Source organism: Astatotilapia calliptera, chromosome 10, assembly GCF_964374335.1.
Source record: "Astatotilapia calliptera chromosome 10, fAstCal68.1, whole genome shotgun sequence".
NCBI classification, from domain to species: Eukaryota; Metazoa; Chordata; class Actinopteri; order Cichliformes; family Cichlidae; genus Astatotilapia; species Astatotilapia calliptera.
Window position 1 is genome coordinate 21,144,064 of NC_137431.1, and position 17,295 is coordinate 21,161,358.

A 17,295-nucleotide genomic window follows, 5' to 3' on the forward strand; every position below is an offset into this window, starting at 1 on the left:
ACAGGTAATTCAACTTTTTTAAAAAGCGTCTTCATCACATAACTCAGAATTAATGGAAAAGCTCCTAAACAGATAAATATATATGTTTTAAATTAGTTTCATTTGCCTAATGTTTTATCTGAGCTCATGTAATGTTGTCTTGTTATGTTTGTTTATACTTCATATCGTGTGCCTTACCTCGTGTCATTTCATTCTGTCCTAGCCCATAAATAATTGATTAAGCTGGATTTGGCCTTTGGCTGATTCCCCCCATCAGACACTCCTCATAATTACTAGTCTGTTTAGTCTGGAGTGTGTGCCTTAAAAAGATTCAGCCACCTCCGTCAGTGCCTTCAGTCAGCTGGTCCCAAAATAAAGCCTCTCAGGAGCACGAGAGGCACCGACTCGGTCTTTATCGATCAGGTGCTGAAACAAGTACACTTGTTTTAGCACCTGTTACACCACACATACTTCTATTTTCAGGCATGTTATTTATGCCTATTCACCTGTGGAACTGTTTCCCAAAATAGGATACATAAGCTTGTATTAGCAGAACAAATGTTCACATAAATAAAATGAATGTAGGCCACTGGAACACTCACGGCATGATTTAAGAGCAGTAATTATACTGCATCCAAATGTGTCCCCAGGACTCAAGAAGCTGTCTGAACATAATCAACAATTGCAGGTACAGCGATGCCATTTAATTAGCATCTATTATATGAAGTTTTACAATACATTAAGTAGGTAGGGGATGTATTTCTGTTTTTCTCTCTTTAACCCACTTCTTTGTCTCATTTTCTCCTTTGATTCCAGTTTCCAACCAATCAAAAACTACTCAGACTAAATCTGTTTCAAAGATAAAATCTGTGTACTATACTAACATTTTGTTTCTTCTGAGTATTTATGTGCATATTGTGTCTAAGCAACTGCTGTTGATCAAACTGCTGCCTAATAAGGCCAAGTCACTTCTGCAGATTAGATTTTAAATCTCTACGGCCCCACTTTCTTGCTTAAATTAAAGTTAAATACTATTAAAAACATATTTTCAGTTTGTCTAATGCCAGACATACACTATTAGTAGATATTCAAAAGTCAAAGATACTTTTTTTCACCATTTCTTTGGATACAGATGAGTGTGTTTGTCCTACAGGGCGATCCTCCTTAGAGGCAATCGCTCTGTCACATTGTGTTTAGGTTGATGGTTTAAAGGGCGCAAGCCAGAGACACAGTTTCCAAGAAACATCAGCAAGTGACAGAAAAACCTGTACCTACTATTTCTGTTTTATTTCATCCCACCCAGATCAAGAATACGTGTGGTTAAAGTCCAACGTGGAAAAGGCATTAAGTAACATCTCCCTCTTGGCGTCAGATCTTCCCATTGCGTCAAACGAATAAAGAAAACAAAAGCTGGAAAATGCTAAAGCTCATAAAGGCTGTGCAGAACACCTCACCGGGATTATGATTGTCATTAAGGACTACGTTAAGCCATGTTTGGTACAACACAGTAACCCCTGACTTGTGGGGTGTCCAGGTGGCCTAATCTCTGTTAACCTCAGCTTAACTCCAGCAAAGGTCTTGTCATCCTTTGGATGCAATAAAAACACTACATTTACATTTACTACATTTTTAAAGCTTTCTGTCTCATAATCAAGAATCTTTTTTAACTAAAAAATATTCCCTAGTATCCCCATCAATCCTAAAATATTTTACTTTACGTTCCTGTGTTCTTCATTCTTTTAACATAAGCTAGTTATAACGGACCTGTTGGAGGATTAGGAGCTTTTCAAGGGTCAAAGGGGATTCTGGTGATTCTCCTTAATCTTTGGCACGTTACTTAGACACTGTTGAATAAGAAAGCTTATTCTGACCTCACCGTTGATACTCCCGTCATCTGTACCATATTGGGAGAGGGAACTGTTAATCTGCTGAGAGCAGACAGACTGGAGTACTAGGAATCTATACACGGCTGCACACTGGCTTAAAATAAGAAAACATTTGAAACCTTTATCATATAGGTTAGTTTATTATTTCATCTCCCTATCAAGCATATAGCAATACTCTTGAATCTGATATATTTTTTAAAATGTTTGTGTTTTTATGATTGTAAAAGAAAATAAAAAAGAACAAATAACACATAGATACCCAGCTAACCCATATTTACAGATAAAGGTGCTGCTCACAGATGCAGTTTTTAATGCAAGCTATAAAGATGTTCAACACAATTTTTTTGATGGGGAAAAAAATCCATCAGAGAAAGAAAACGTTGATTTTAAATGGCCTGTTTTGTTGTGCTTTCTGAATCAAAGGAGATTTGAGTGATTTGTGGAGGTGCAGAGGGGGATTATCGGCCTACTACAGCCGCATGGCGACTGTGAGGTTGTATTTATGTCCCTGTGATTTAGATGGCTGCACCTTTTGTTGTCCGAAAAAAGCTGCTCTCTGATTGCTTAACAGGATTATGAAGCAGGTAAAAACAGCAATAGTGAACTGGCTAAGCCTGAAGGATGCACAGAGGGAGGCAGGTATAAAAAGGGAGCTCAGCTGTAGACTGCACTCTCAACTTATCCTGACATCCTTCACCACGGTCCCAGACTACTAAGAAGAGGTAAGAATTCTTCATATTCACAGATGAATGAATGAAAGGATGGATGTGTAGTGGTGAAACTAATTATGAAGTACAGTTTTATGCCTGATAGCCCCCTGCAACCTTGAATTGGATAAGTAGCTATGAAAATGAATAGAGGTCAAAGGTCAAATGGTTCAATGGTGAAAATCATTCAGTTATGCTCCACTGTGGGGTTGAATAAGGATGATGGAAGTCATTACAGTATATACGTATTGCATTGTTTTAATAGGCCATTAAAGTTAACCGACAGGTTCTCTCTGAGGCCATATCTACAATCAGTGAACATATGTAAGAATGCTTGTGTATGGAGGCCAGGTAAAAAAAGAGCCAAAATAGTGCAAAATGAGAAGAAAATGAGAATGCAAGTTCAATTCAATTCAATTTTCAATTCAATTTTAGCTATACAGCGGCAAATCACAGCAACAGTCGCCTCAAGGCGCTTTATATTGTAAGGTAGATGCTACAATAATACATACGTAACAAAAACATCTGCTTTCTGTGGCTTTCAGTATGTCTACTAAATTATCTGCAGACAAGAATGCTATTTAATCACTGTAAAATAGAGTAATCGACCAATAAATATTAAATATAGTGCTCTGTGGTTTGAGCAAGAATCTAACAAAGGCATAGTTCAGTATTTTTGAAGAGGTGTGCAACAATCACATATGCTGAAATTGCACAGCAATTAGCCAATCAGAAGAGAGGCAGGAAGCTGCTGTACCTGCTCCTGGCACTGAAATAAGTAACTGTAGCCCAAAGCAACTTTAGACTGAAGGCATCTGGGTAATTAACCAAGACTTTATTCTCATTCTTTGCATTTATCCATAATCTTTGTATTGGAGATTGGAGTTGACACAGAAGGTGCCAATAGAAAAAAAAACCCAACAAATTTCTAAAGGGAAATATGATCTGATGTTTAAAAATATATAAGACCAAACAACCTGAAGACTGGAGATTATTTTGGAAGATGATGATCAGATATGTTTGAAAATACGTATTTAATTAAATGCTTGTAGTGCTCTTAACCCTTCAGGACTAATCTTTATCTAGGAGTTATAGAGAGCTAAAGTCCTGGAATGCTATCAAAGGTGATGAATGGGTTTTATCCATTTAGTGTTCCTTAAATAGTCCAAAGACTTTGGCACTTTTAGGAGAAACATACTGTGACATAACCACGTGTGCAATGTAAATCTTTGGTTGTTTGTTGTGAGGTCACGGGGGTCAGTTAGCAGCCAGAGAAACACCAGTTTGGTGGAAGAGTCCTAACACCAGTGGCGTAATCTTATTGCAGAGGATTAACCCTCTGTACCCTCAAATAAAAGCATCACTCCAGCTGCCAGAGAGCTCTCAGTTATAGATCTGGGACCTCCTGATCACTTTTTGATCATTTGTTTTTTTCACCTTTCTTCCAACAGAATACTTCCAAAAACCTTCTAGAGATGGCAAAGTAAGTACTGGATACATTTTGTTTTTATCTTTATGTCCCAGAGGAACTGCTGATTCTAATCAAACTATTTAAAGATATCTCTCTCTCTCATACTCAAAAAATATAACAATCCAAAGCTATTGTTAGTGGAAAGATGTTTCCCTTTTACCTAAAGAAAATCTGACAGGGGCCAAAAGGTTGATAAAAATCATGATCTCTTTGAAATTTGTGGAGTTGTAGACAGGATGGTCAGCCAACTCCTAAAAGGGACAATTATTAGAAAGTATTTATTTAGGTCTGTAATAGGCTTAGTCTCTCAACATGCTCTTTCAAATATGGTAACACAGCTCTGAGCTTTATTTGATGACAGTGGTAATTGGTTATTTGGGGAACCCTCTTACAGCATTTGTAGCTCCCTCACCTGAGCCAGCCTCTCAATCCTGGCTTGATGAGGTAAAGCAGCTCCACGCTTAGCTATTACTAACTGGATAACGAGGACTAAAGGATTACCAGCCCTTCTGTCATTTGCCAAGAAACCAAATTTACCCACAGGGTCCAAATTGAATCACTATTTTATCTTGTTAAGCCTGACAGTAACTCCATGGATGTAAGTGGATGTACTCTTCTTTTAAAAACATGGGTTCTCCAGCTTTATTCAACATTTCACACACTTATTTCTGCCCTGGTTGCCAGGATAAGGAGGTTAATATTTTAACTGTAATCTATACAAAAAGGTTAATTTAAAGGTTGAGTGGTGTTTCTCCTTTTCGCTTCACAGGGTTTTCAAGAAGACCAGTGGAAATGGAGGGGTATGTTCTCTTTTATTCTCTTAAAACATTTTTTTAATAGACTGAAAAAGGGGTAAAACTTAAAAGGTTCTGAAACACTATGCTTTCCCTTCTTCAATGTGACAGCTGACCCTCTACTTGGGGAAGAGAGACTATGTGGATCATGTGGACAAAGTGGACAGAGTTGGTACGTTCCTATTACAGAGTGTTTTTTCTGTATTTGTGTTTGCCTGCGGTCATTATGAAGACAATAACTGTGCCTGTAATCCTGCTCCCTTGCAGACGGCGTCGTAAAGCTGGACCCAGCAGATTTCGGAGACAGAAAAGGTAGCGTCACATAAAGCGCCGTTTTAAATTGGGTTCAGTTCTATAAATAGAAGCTTTTGCCAATCACTGTGAAGTAGCTGATGTAATTACACCTGTCTGCAGTGTTCGTGCAGCTGGCATGTGCCTTCCGTTATGGTAGTGATGACCTGGATGTGATGGGCCTGTGCTTCAGGAAGGACATCTGGATGCAGCAAACCCAACTCTATCCTAATGGCGAGAAGCCTGCCTTGAGTGCCATGCACGACACCCTGCTGAAGAAGGCAGGAGACAACGCACACCCTTTCTCTTTTGAGGTGTGTGACTCAGGACCACAAAATTAAGCACGACAAGCAGTTTATGACCTCAGCCATGTGAGAAAGAGTTGTTTTTGCTTTTTTAGAAATTGTGCATGTAACATTCAATGACACATGATGTTACTCCACTTTAATACTGAGTATTTAATAGACATTTATATATTTTTTCTTAACGAGGAAAAGCTCAAATTAACAATTTCTTTCTTCCTGAATATCTAAAATTAGGCTTTATTTTGTAATTTCATGGAAGTAGCTCTTGCGTTTTCTTATAAATCTTAGTCTTTGTCTCCATAGATTCCAAACAACCTACCCTGCTCAGTCTCTCTGCAGCCTGGACCTGATGACAAGGGAAAGGTGAGGCATCCCTTTACCTTAGAGTATATAGGCAAGGATGTCACTTGTTTAAATATCAGCTGTTCACAACTGCACTGTACTTTGCAGGCTTGTGGCGTTGACTTTGAGATCAAAACTTATCTTGCCAAGGAAAAGAACAACCCCGATGAAAAGATTGAAAAGAAGTGAGTTCACTTCCACTAATGTCTTTGCCTTGCTATCTCGCCTCTCTTTGTTCCATTTCATTTTTCCTCACCTCATCTCTTCTTCCTTCCCTCTCCTTGGCCCTGACAGGGACACCGCCCGTCTCGTCATTCGTAAAATCCAGTACGCCCCGTCTCAGGTGGGCGCCGGGCCCAAGGCTGATATCTGCAAAAGCTTCATGATGTCTGACAAGCCCGTTCATCTAGAAGCTTCAATGGAGAAAGATGTACGGCAGCAAAATTTTAGCTTCACCCTGTTGAAATGGGAGCTGTGCAGTGAACCAATTAAAATCTCTCTCCTGTTTTGCCGCAGCTCTACTTTCATGGTGAAGCGATCCCAATCAAGATCAAAATCAAAAACGAGAGCAACAAAACAGTCAAGAAAATTAAAATCAGTGGTGGGTACCTCTATTCACTGAAATACTGAAATAAATCCTGAAAATGTTATAAAGAAATAACATTTTTCTATATCTTCCTCCCTGCAACAGTGGACCAAACCACAGACATCGTCCTCTACTCGGCAGACAAATACACCAAGTGTGTTCTTAACCAAGAGTTCGGGTATGTGGGCAGAAAACTGAAAGCACAGCAAATGTCACAGAAGCAAAATGAAAATATAAAATTGGGTCAATCTGCTCATGTGTTTCTTTTCACTCTGCAGAGAGACGGTGGACTCTAACGGCAGCTTCGACAACACTCTGACCATCACACCTCTGCTCGCTGATAACAAGGAGAAAAGAGGTTTGGCGCTGGACGGTCGACTGAAGGACGAGGACACCAACTTGGCCTCCACCACCATGTAAGTGCACACTGGTGTAAAGTTTGGGCGAAACACTCCTCTCTGTCGGTTCTTTGTTGCTTCACATTTCCATCCGCTTTCTTGTTCAGTGTCCACAATGTCTTACAGTAGTACACTCAGCTAATTTAAACCCCTCTAATCCTTCAAATCCCTGCACTTCGTCCTCCACAGGCTGCGGCAGGGAGTAGAAAAAGAGGTGCTGGGTATCCTGGTTTCCTACAAGATTAAAATTAACCTCATGGTGGCTGGAGGAGGGTAAGTATTTTTTGACACAAGTAAATCCCGTTCAAGATTAAACAGAACGAAACGGCAAAGGCCGGCTTACGTGTTCCCTCTTTTCTCCATGTAGTCTGCTGGGTGGCCTCACTTCCAGGTGAGTAATATTTAGTGACAATATTATCACAATCCATACAGAAATGATGATTGCATGCATTCACATTATTTGGCTCATTTTTCTCTGCAGTGATGTCACATTGGAGCTCCCACTGAATCTCATGCACCCCAAGCCTGAAGGTATTTTTTTTACCTTGTAGAGCCTAAAAGACTCCTAAAATTTTATAGAAATGCCTTTAAAATGATTTTAACTCTCATGCCTAATTACGTTCTCGCCTTTGTGCTAATCTCTTTTCTACACGGAGCAGAATAAGGAGTATACACTGGTGTAAGTTGTGTTTAATACTTTATTATTTACATGTTGTTTTGGGTGCTATCACCTAGACATTTCATTATCAGGACTTGACTTAGAAGCTAACAAATGAAAGCTGAATTTTAAGAAAATGCTTTAAAAATTGCATACAGTGTAAAATATAATACAATGAAAAACGTACATAAGCATATAAAATGTTAAAACAATTTGTATTTGAAATCAGCAGCATGTTTAAAAAGCTAGAATAGGTTTTTTATACAACTTAGGTGGGAAGAGGTTAACCCTCGATATGACATTGTTTGGTCAAATAGTTCAAAATGTTCAGCATGAAGTTAAGAATAATTTAGGAACGATCCTTTTTTTTAATCCTAAGAGTAAAGATGTGGGAAACCCAGAGAAAATCATGCACAGGGGGAAAAAACATTATAAAATATGTCTGAAGATCACGCTCTTGGGAACAATATATCTGAACAAAATATAAAAGTTTAGAAGTACTTAGTTACTTTGAAGGTCTTTCCACATGTTACACGTATGAAAGGAGGATATCTGTGTAGTAAAAAAAAAAAGTCTAAACTAGTCTGCCAACAGACTGTCAGTTTCAATATTGAGCATGTTGTCTTTGTCCTAATTATATAGTCTTTAAACTCATTAACAATGATTTCATTCTTCTTTATTTAAATTACACAGAGTTCTACCTTTTTTAAAAATGGACCATATGTGTGATTTGTTTTTATGTTTCTTTTTCTTATTATTTCATTAATAAATTGAGCTATTGTTATTAATTTATCTGTATCCTTTTCCTGTTTTTACAGTGTCTTAAATGAAAACACCCCCATAGTCAAGGTGAGATTCAGCTATTACTATGTAACCTGCCATCTGCTATATTTATGAATTTTTGTAAGATGAAAATTAAAGTCATTAAATGTGTTGACAGGATATGCACTGTTTTATATAGAACTTCCTCCAGGACATTGAGTTGATAACTGCTTTGCTTTTAATATTGTAAATTACAATTACAAATACATGAAAGCAATAGATTATGAGGAATGATTATGACACCTTATACTCTTAAAGAGGAAATTCTGATGCTAAAAAGTGAAGTATATTATATAATGACATCACAGATTCCAACATCTCTTTCTGTTTACTTCTCAAGAGAGGATGTTACCCTGGACACTGAAAAGAAACCCACAGGAACAAAACAAAAGGAAGTGACAAAAACAAAGAAGAAAGAACACGACTGGTGTCCTCACACCAAGTCGTTACAGAGCAACCGAGGACATCTACCTTTCAGACACACCAAGGATATGCGTACAGATGTAACATCAGTCCTCTTGCAGATTTCGTGGTCATGTTGAATAAATGTAATTTTAGCCGTAGAGAGAATGCTTGGATTGCATGTTAGTATCCAACATTTAAACACCCCAGACTTCTGTAGCAGCATGTTCTGATTATCCTTTGCATGTTTGCAGGATGTGATTGGAAGGCAATGAACAGAAAATCAGAGAGAAACCCTCAAAAGCTGATGTGCTTTTGATTATTGTGGTGTGTTCATTCATTATTTTGAATGATGTACTTCTCCATGTGAAATGTGGTGGATTATGGTTTAGACTGGACACATGAAACATCCCAAAATACAATAAAATTGCCTGAAAGACAGCTTTAAATGTTTTCTTTCTTTCTTAATTTCGTTGTCTTGTTTTCATACATTGTTCACATCATAAGAGTAGATACTGGAGGGCACTTTACTTATGGCCAGAGGACTACTTTAGAAAATACGAATGCCAAAGATAGACTTTCAAGAAAACACTATCAAAACACTACTATATTCTGTATTGGAACTGAAGGACTGGATTCTAAACAAATGCTCCCAAAGACAACTGTTCTATAAATTTATGGGATGTAGGTGCTGCCTATAGGTAATAGTTTAGATGTGTAATTTCAATTAAAGTTGAATATATTTAGGCCGTAGCAGATATCTTCTCGACATAAAAACATCATGTCTGGGGTACACCTACATATTTACATATCCACGAACTTCCTGTGTTGTCTTCCTCTATTCCTGCCTGCTAGCTCCATGGTCAACCTCCTTCGTCCAATATATTTACATTGCCTCTTCTACACATGTCCAAACCATCACAGCTTTGCTCTTCTAACCCTACTTGTCCCTTTGATCTAATTCTAATCTTCTCCTTTATCGTCACTCTCAGTGGAAATCTTAAAATCTTTATCCATCTTAAACCCGACTCTTACCACCCACCTCGCCACTGTCTCACCGTCCTTACACATGTCCTGCTCCAACCATTACTCCTTTTGATCTTCTCTGTACTTCAACACTCTCAAAGCAAACATCACACATGTAGTGCGCTTTCTCAGCTTGAAGCCATACTGCTGTTCACTAAAAGTCACCTCTCTTCGTAATTTAGCTTCCTCAAGTCTTTCCCACAGTTTTCAGTTTTCAGTTTTATTTGTCATATGCAAGTTAGCACAGGGTCAACATTGCAATGAAATGTGTTTGACGAGCAGCAGTCACTCAGCAGCATGGTACAGTAGAAGAAAATATAATAAAATATAATAAAATGAAAAAAAATAGAAAAACAGTTAAGAGCAAAATATTAGAGACGTGGTAAAAGAGAAAAGATGACTAAATATATATGTATCTATAAATATAAATATATGTACACTAGTGATTAAATAAGAAAATCTTGAAAAGAAATATGGGGGGGGGGGGGGGGTGTTGGCAGATGGGATATTGCACAGAAATGAGCAGCAGAAAATTACAGTATTGCACTTTTTAAATATAAACATCAATAACAATAAAGTGGAATGACCAGTGCAGATTAAACAGAGTACTTGTGAAGCTGCAAGGTAGCTTCTGAGTGTGTCCTGTGGAGTGTGTGTGTGTGTGTGTTTAAGTGTTGTGGTTGAGGTGTCGTATGGCTTGGTGGTAAAAACTGTTTTTAAGTCTTGTAGTCCGAGCAGACAGACTCGTGTAACGTCTGCCAGATGGTAACAAGGAGAACAGCTGATGTGCTGGGTGGCTTCATGGTGTAGCCATCAGCTTTATCCCTCTCTAGTGCACTTCCATTTCTCAGGCACCCTTCCAATTTTCAAAATTGTGCTAAAAAGCACACTGCTCCTACTCTCTTAATAATTTATTACAATAAGAAGAAGAAGAAGAAGAAGAGGAAGCGGAAGAAGAAAAAGAAGAAGAAATCATCCACTTAATCCTCATATGAGAAGTTTAGCTGAAACGATTTAATTGTTTAAGTTAATTAACTAATCAGCATACGGTGGCGCTATTGCTACCATTTTTGACTATAACAGCGAGGAGTGGGAACGCTGCCCACCAAATTTCACTCTTGTGGTATTTACCACTAATTAACACTAGGGGCAGGCGGCTGTGCTCAAATATTTGCCGAACGCGGAGGAAGAAACGAGGAGGAAGAAGGAGCGTTGCATTGCGTCATCACGTCCAACGTGTAGCACAGAAGAAACATGGCTTTGAATGGAGGTTTGTGAACTTGTGTTGTAAAAACAAGCTGACTTTGACATTTCTGCTGCTTTCCTGCATTGTGATTTAAAAAAAGAAATTCTTTTTATTGAGGCTGTTCCTCTGGGTTACTTTATTTTTGCTTTTAAATTCGTCGCTGCCAGCGTAAACATGTTGTTAGCCAAACGGTAGCCCGGCTGGTTTGCTAGCTAGCTTGTCATTTCCTAGCAGAGCAGTTCACCTGTGATAGTCACACTTCAAAACAGTGCCAAAAGGGTTTTTGTTTTAATCCCGCTGAAACGGTAAAGTAGAAGCAGACATATAATAGTATCCACAAGTTACAGCAGCGCTTAAGACTGTTTATAATCCTAAAGTTTTGAGAATACGAAAGAAGGATAGTTGTGGTCTGAAATCTGAAAATAAAATGAAACGTTTCGGCTGTTACTGACCTGCAGATGAAGAGGATTTTAAGTGGGAGCCTCCAACAGAAGCAGAAATGAAGGTGATCCAGGCTCGTAGGGAGCGGCAAGACAAAATCAGCAAGCTGATGGGAGACTACCTGCTGAAAGGGTACAAGATGCTTGGAGAAGCCTGCGAAGTGTGTGGGGTGAGTGAAGCAGGACGCTGTGCTGTGTTTGTCAGGTTGGGTGAGTTAGCCTCTGATATGTTATCATGATATTTTATTAAATATGCAATAATTATATTTCTAAGTATATAGAAAAATATCAACGTCCTGATGATTGCAGCTCCCAGCCAGCAGCAAACAAAATGAAGACTGCCTAATTTGAAGTATGGATCTATTGTCAGAAGATGCCAGCAGGGTTATAGTGCAATAGTACTGACACTGCATGATAAACAGTGAGAGAGCAAAGGCCAAATGTAAGCCCAGAAATGGCTTAAATAATGTAATCCCTGGAAATTTTAAGTAAGAGCTTAAAAAAAGGTTAAAACAATAGCAGTTTCGCAACAACTATTCCAACTAAAGGAACTTAACCTGCACCTAATAAAATTGAATAATATTTTCTACCTGGGATGTCATATCTTAGTCGAGCTTTTTAACCACCTGTTTAACAGAAGGAGGTCGTTTTGACCCTCTTGGCATTTTAAAAGTTATGTGACTTTGTTAAATTAAAACCCCCTCATCATCATCATCATCATCATCATCATCATCATCATCTCGTATTTCATCAAATACTGAATTTTGAGTGTGGGATCAAAAGGGGGAAAAAAAATATGAGTGCTTTTATCTAGAACCACGGAGGACATCATTTTGACCCCATAGAAACTGATGTGAAACCACTGCTGTAGCAGAATCAGAAAGGGTTTTATTGCCAAATGTTGAGCAGGTTTACAACATTAGGAAATTGCTGCGGTGCTTCAATGCAAACACAGGGTTGCCCAGCAATACCATGTTTACACTTGAGCCAGAACTTGCCAGATATGATTTATTTAAAAACTCTATGTAGGGGGACTGTAGTTAGAGCCAAAGTAAATAATTATTGCAAAGCTGAGGATGGGATTTCAAGCCGAAGTGGAGTGGTAGAGAAGCACTGTGTGACTGAATGTGTGAGGAACCAGGAAGGTTGATGGCTGTGCGGAGCAGCAGAGGAGCTGTAGCTGAAATGAATGGAGAGCTAATCCGAGCAAATAAAGAGTGAAATCCAGAGCACAGCAACCAAATCAGTTTTAGTCTTGAGCAGGAGAGGTGAAGAGCTGCAGGCAGAGGAGTGAGCACACAGATTGGGTGGTCAAAATCACCCCTCCTGAGGGTTCTAGTGTTTATCGTCTATAAACGTTACAGTTCTGTTAGGATGTCCCAAAAGGGGAAATCTGATAAGTATTACAAACGCATAAATATTGAAAAAAAAAAACCTAAATAAATAGGGTAAAGTGTGAATTTTATAGGTTAGTTTTAATGTAAAGATGGCACAGATAGTTCTTTCAAACTATATGAGATTTGTACATTTATATTTTCCTCATTTTTTTTCTTTTCTTCATCTGCCTCATTCACCACTTCTCCCTTATGCCCACCTCATCCTCTTCCTGCTCACCTGTAGTCTCATCTTGTGAACTGAATTACATGCTTTAACATAAGAAAATGTCCATTAAAAATACTTTAGTCCAGATTTCACCTGGTTGTCAGCAGATTAGACACTCCTGTCTCCAGACAGCTGGCAACATACCAACTATAACACCACCTGGTTATACGCTAACATTGTGCCAGCTAAATAAAAATCCCTCCCATAAACTGTTTGATTACACTCTCACATCGTCTGAGATTTTATTCATAGAGGCTGACAACGTTAGATCCACTTAAAAGAAAGCTTCTGACACAAGCTCACATCAGGGGAAAAAAGAAAAAGCAGTGGTTACTGACAGAAGTTCAGGATATCCTCAACAACTCACCTCAGTATCACTGTCATCAGGAAGGAGTGACTTTCTCTGACTCATCACCAACTTTTACAGCCTCCTTCAGAAGCTGTAAAACACCCCCACTCTAAATGCATGTGGGGGATTCTCACCCAGCTTGTTGACAGCTGAGGTAAACGGTGATCCGAGAGTCTTCACTTACCACACATGAATGCCAGACAAAGTGACTGGGATGAAAACGTAAATTATCGCCTAATGTTTAATTGAAATGTGTGCCCCCCCCCCCCCCCCCCCCCCCAATTTTGTTTTTAGGTGTAATTGTTGTTCAGATATTTTAAAATATAGTGTGTATACAAATAGTAGTAGAAACGTGCATTTAAGGGGATGTTTAGAGCAACTGTTATGGGGTGTAGAGGGTTAAAACCCTCCTTTACCACCATGTTAACTGCATCAGTAATTTCAATCCACTGTACGCTCTTCCTGTCATGTGGAGTGCCCCAGTGATGCTCAGTGGAGTCATGTTTACATTCGGTTTCACATCACCAGCTGCAGATTTTTATTTATTTTTTTGTTTGGCTTCATAGCCTGGTTGTATTTTTGCCTCAAGCAGTGAAACAACTTTTTTTTTTTTTTTTTTTTTTTTCTTTCTTTCTTCCTTTTGTTAAGTAGCTCCTTTGGGTCCTAAATCATCATCTCTTGTTAAACATGCCTGGGCTTGTGTCATCATCTGTGCTAGGAAATATAAAAACATGGTTTTGCTGTGTCATTGATGGCGCAAAGTGGCACTTTTTTTTAAATTTTTTATTATTATTATGTAAAAATGTATGCAGGTGTTATCATGAACAGAAGGTGAGGAGTGGCATCATTTATGTATTTGTGTTTTTCAGACTATTCTTCTCCAGGACAAACAGCAGAAAAACTACTGCGTCTCATGCCAGGAGCTGGACTCTGATATTGACAAAGACAACCCTGGTATGCATTAAAAAAATGTATTTAAAATGTATTTATACAGGTAAACCTCATTGAGACATGGGGTCATATCTTCAAGATTGACCCGTTTAAATATCTATACAGAATTAAATTTTAAAACATTAGAATTCATATAAACAATTAACTGGAAAAAATAAAACTAATTTAAAAAACACACAAAAAAAAGAGTAGCATTAACACATTAAGAGTAGGAGCAGCCGTCCAATGATGCTTTCTCCAGTGTCCTTAGAATTTGTTTAAAACCCTTCAGCTCAACCAGACAAATTTACATTTAAAGTTACAAATGTCAAGTTGTTTAGAAGATTTGGAAACTGTCATTTACACTGCAAAACTAGTTTGAACATAAATTGCTACTCGACCACCCTGTCACAAACGGTCTGCACAATAGATATTTAAACCTTTAAATCACATAGTCTTATGTTTTCCATGTAAATAATTATAAATATCTTTTCAAAAAACATACATATGTTAGCCCACTTTGTGTTCTTGTTACATTGTCTGCCCTTTCTTTCTTCCTCCCAGCCCTGAATGCTCAGGCTGCATTGTCCCAGGTGAGGGAAAGGCAGCTCGCAGCCCAGTCCCCCACACCGTCCCAGACTCCTGAGCTCAATGACAGCCCCAGCAGCAGTCAGGGAAATATGTCCATTCCCCAGCCTAGACCAGAGCACTGTGAGGGGGCTGCCGCAGGTGGAAGAACTCCTCTGCCTCCACCCGCTGTCCCTCCTCCTTCAACTCCAGCCTCCACTGCAGCCCTGGCACCAGCTCGTCCCTCAGTTACTCCACAGAGCTCTGCCCAGCGACTTGTGTTGCAGGAAGCCGAGGAAGCTGTCCTCACCAAACTTCGCTGGGCCACTAACCAGTTACAAAGCTCAGCCTCACTGGAAGCGAGCATCCAGCTCTGCAGCCTCATCAACAGCTGTGCCAACTCGCTGCGCAGCCTCAAGGAGCTCACCCAGTAGCTGCCACAGACTGGCTGAAACCCTGGAACACTGTTTCTGCTTGCCTCTGTCTTGGAGTAATGACTCTGGTTCAGCTTCTCTCTTGCTTAGAGATGATTTCAAAATTGGTCAAAGTATTATGAAAATAGGAATATAACATCAAAAGTGCTCCGGTTACTCTTGGATTAATGTAGTTGTATAGCTGGCAGAAATGTTACAAATTTGACTGTTTTTTCACTCTTTTGGAAGTTAGAGCTGATATTAATCTAAAAACATAATTAATTTAACCCATTCTGTGATTAAATTCTTCTAATATGGTTTAATCTATAGAGCAAAGAGATAAATGCCAGTTAACACATGTTTCTATGCATTTCCATTGAGAAAAAGCCAGCTTTTTTTTGATACAGCACCACAAATGCTGGACCCTGAGTTGAAACCACTGATGTCAGTGTCTGATAGAGGGGCTATCACCAGATATTCACCAGTGATTTGCTGAAGCAGCCAACAGAGTCTGTCCTGCGTTGTTATCTCCCCTTAGAAATGACCCTTTCTTCCTCTCTTTACCACTCGATTGTCAAACCTGTGGAAATTTGGGATGGTCCTCCTTGGGCAGAACTGGCTTCACACTAGTCACATGTCGGTGGAAAAGAGTTATAAGGGATCTTTTACTACATTCAGATTTATAGTCAGTATTTTTGCCAAAACGCGTCATTCCTCTAATGTGGCCCTGTATTGTCTCACAAAGCCTGCTGCTCATTCTGGCTGTTTCTGTTGTCTCTGCCATTGTGGCAGTGCAAAGATGGTCATTGTAGAAAGTTTTTGTTGTATATGTGTTTGATGCCTAATGGTGACGGTCAGGTGGCTCGCCGATGTGTCTATGAGAGCGCGCAGAGTTCGGGAGTCAGACATAATACTTTGAAAAAAGCTGAGAGCAAATATACTCTGAATTGTATGTTGATAGAGGAAAAGCCAGCTTCAGTGTTGATCAAGGTAGTAAAAGATTTCTAATAATGTATCACAATAAAGCACTTCTTGTTCAGGAGCTCTGCAGCTTGTTTCTTTTCATAAGAGGGCTTCATAAAAGCTGGATCCATACACAACACCATCCACACACAAAGGGGAGTTTAAAGTCATTTACAGGGGCACAGAAACACATCAAAATAGTTTTAATTTGAGAATGATGTGTTGAAGCAAGTTCAAAATAAATGTTTATGGCTTTTGCATCATCTCCATGCAAGTTTTGATTTATTGCGTGGCAGGCTGGATTTAACTGGAGTTAGAGAAGTGCTTCAGTTAAAGAAAACACTGTTGTGCACTTTATCTGAAAATCGGGACAATCATGGTGCTGTTGCAGTCGGGTGAAGCAGGGATGCTGTCTGAAAGCTTGACTTCACATTTGTTACTCCCACATTACATCTAGTCTGCTTTGCACTTGGAAAGTGTGGTTCGATGGGGCAGCTATTTTCTGTGAGAATAAAACAGAAATAAGGACTGTTTCCACTTAAGGTTTGTTTTCCATGTTTTATCTGTGCCATTGCGTCTCCCGATGATGTGATGGAAGAGTTTGTGCCACGGAGCTGACTGTCCACTGGGTGGTGTCTTTTCATCACTGAAGCTGCTGCTGCCCAAGGGCTTGCAACATCCTGACCTCCAGCAGGGGATGCTGCTGGGGCTTGGAGAAATTGCACATCAGGTGAGGAAGCATCCAGTCCAAAAGTGATCATCTTCCAGATTGTTTTTTTTTTTTTTTTTATATTGGTAAACATTATAGATAACAGGATTTACACAGGAGGTTTTATAGAAAATAAAATAAAAATGACCTGTTTTGCAAGCCACATTCATCTTTTCACACAAATATTTATACAGCAGTTTATTCTATGCACTTCGGAGCTTCTTTTACCTTGCATCCACACCTATACCCAATTTAAACTACTACGCCCTGTCAAAAACACTCAGTCATTCTAATGACTCCATAACAGCGTCTCAAAATGAAACTTGAGCTGTAGTTGTTTATTTTATTTTTTTCAAGTGGCAAGCACAGATGTTTTACTTTGGCGCTTCTCTGTTCTGTTCAATCCCTC

General features: G+C 39.1%; 2 protein-coding genes across 2 annotated transcripts; both read left to right on the forward strand.

Moving 5' to 3' along the window:
• Window positions 1–2,331: 2,331 nt before the first annotated feature.
• Window positions 2,332–9,082, forward strand: arr3a (arrestin 3a, retinal (X-arrestin)). Its single transcript, XM_026183043.2, has 18 exons — window positions 2,332–2,587; window positions 4,024–4,055; window positions 4,813–4,843; window positions 4,949–5,009; window positions 5,105–5,149; window positions 5,252–5,442; window positions 5,737–5,796; window positions 5,884–5,960; window positions 6,070–6,205; window positions 6,292–6,376; window positions 6,467–6,539; window positions 6,640–6,777; window positions 6,949–7,032; window positions 7,127–7,150; window positions 7,241–7,290; window positions 7,419–7,438; window positions 8,236–8,266; window positions 8,580–9,082. The coding sequence occupies exons 2-16, from the start codon at window positions 4,048–4,050 to the stop codon at window positions 7,421–7,423; spliced, it is 1,068 nt and encodes a 355-aa protein (XP_026038828.1). The 5' UTR covers window positions 2,332–2,587; window positions 4,024–4,047; the 3' UTR covers window positions 7,424–7,438; window positions 8,236–8,266; window positions 8,580–9,082.
• Window positions 9,083–10,778: 1,696 nt separating this feature from the next.
• znrd2 (zinc ribbon domain containing 2) lies at window positions 10,779–16,256 on the forward strand. Its single transcript, XM_026183037.2, has 4 exons — window positions 10,779–10,937; window positions 11,372–11,523; window positions 14,174–14,258; window positions 14,799–16,256. Exons 1-4 carry the CDS (start codon window positions 10,922–10,924, stop codon window positions 15,233–15,235), a joined length of 690 nt encoding a protein of 229 aa, XP_026038822.1. The 5' UTR covers window positions 10,779–10,921; the 3' UTR covers window positions 15,236–16,256.
• The last annotated feature ends 1,039 nt before the right edge of the window (window positions 16,257–17,295 follow it).

Coding starts and splice junctions, on each gene's coding strand:
- arr3a (XM_026183043.2), top strand. Junction 4,844..4,948: donor AGACCAGTGGAAATGGAGGG/GTATGTTCTCTT, acceptor TCAATGTGACAG/CTGACCCTCTACTTGGGGAA. Junction 6,377..6,466: donor CAAGAAAATTAAAATCAGTG/GTGGGTACCTCT, acceptor TCCCTGCAACAG/TGGACCAAACCACAGACATC.
- znrd2 (XM_026183037.2), top strand. Junction 11,524..14,173: donor AAGCCTGCGAAGTGTGTGGG/GTGAGTGAAGCA, acceptor TGTGTTTTTCAG/ACTATTCTTCTCCAGGACAA. Junction 14,259..14,798: donor TATTGACAAAGACAACCCTG/GTATGCATTAAA, acceptor TCTTCCTCCCAG/CCCTGAATGCTCAGGCTGCA.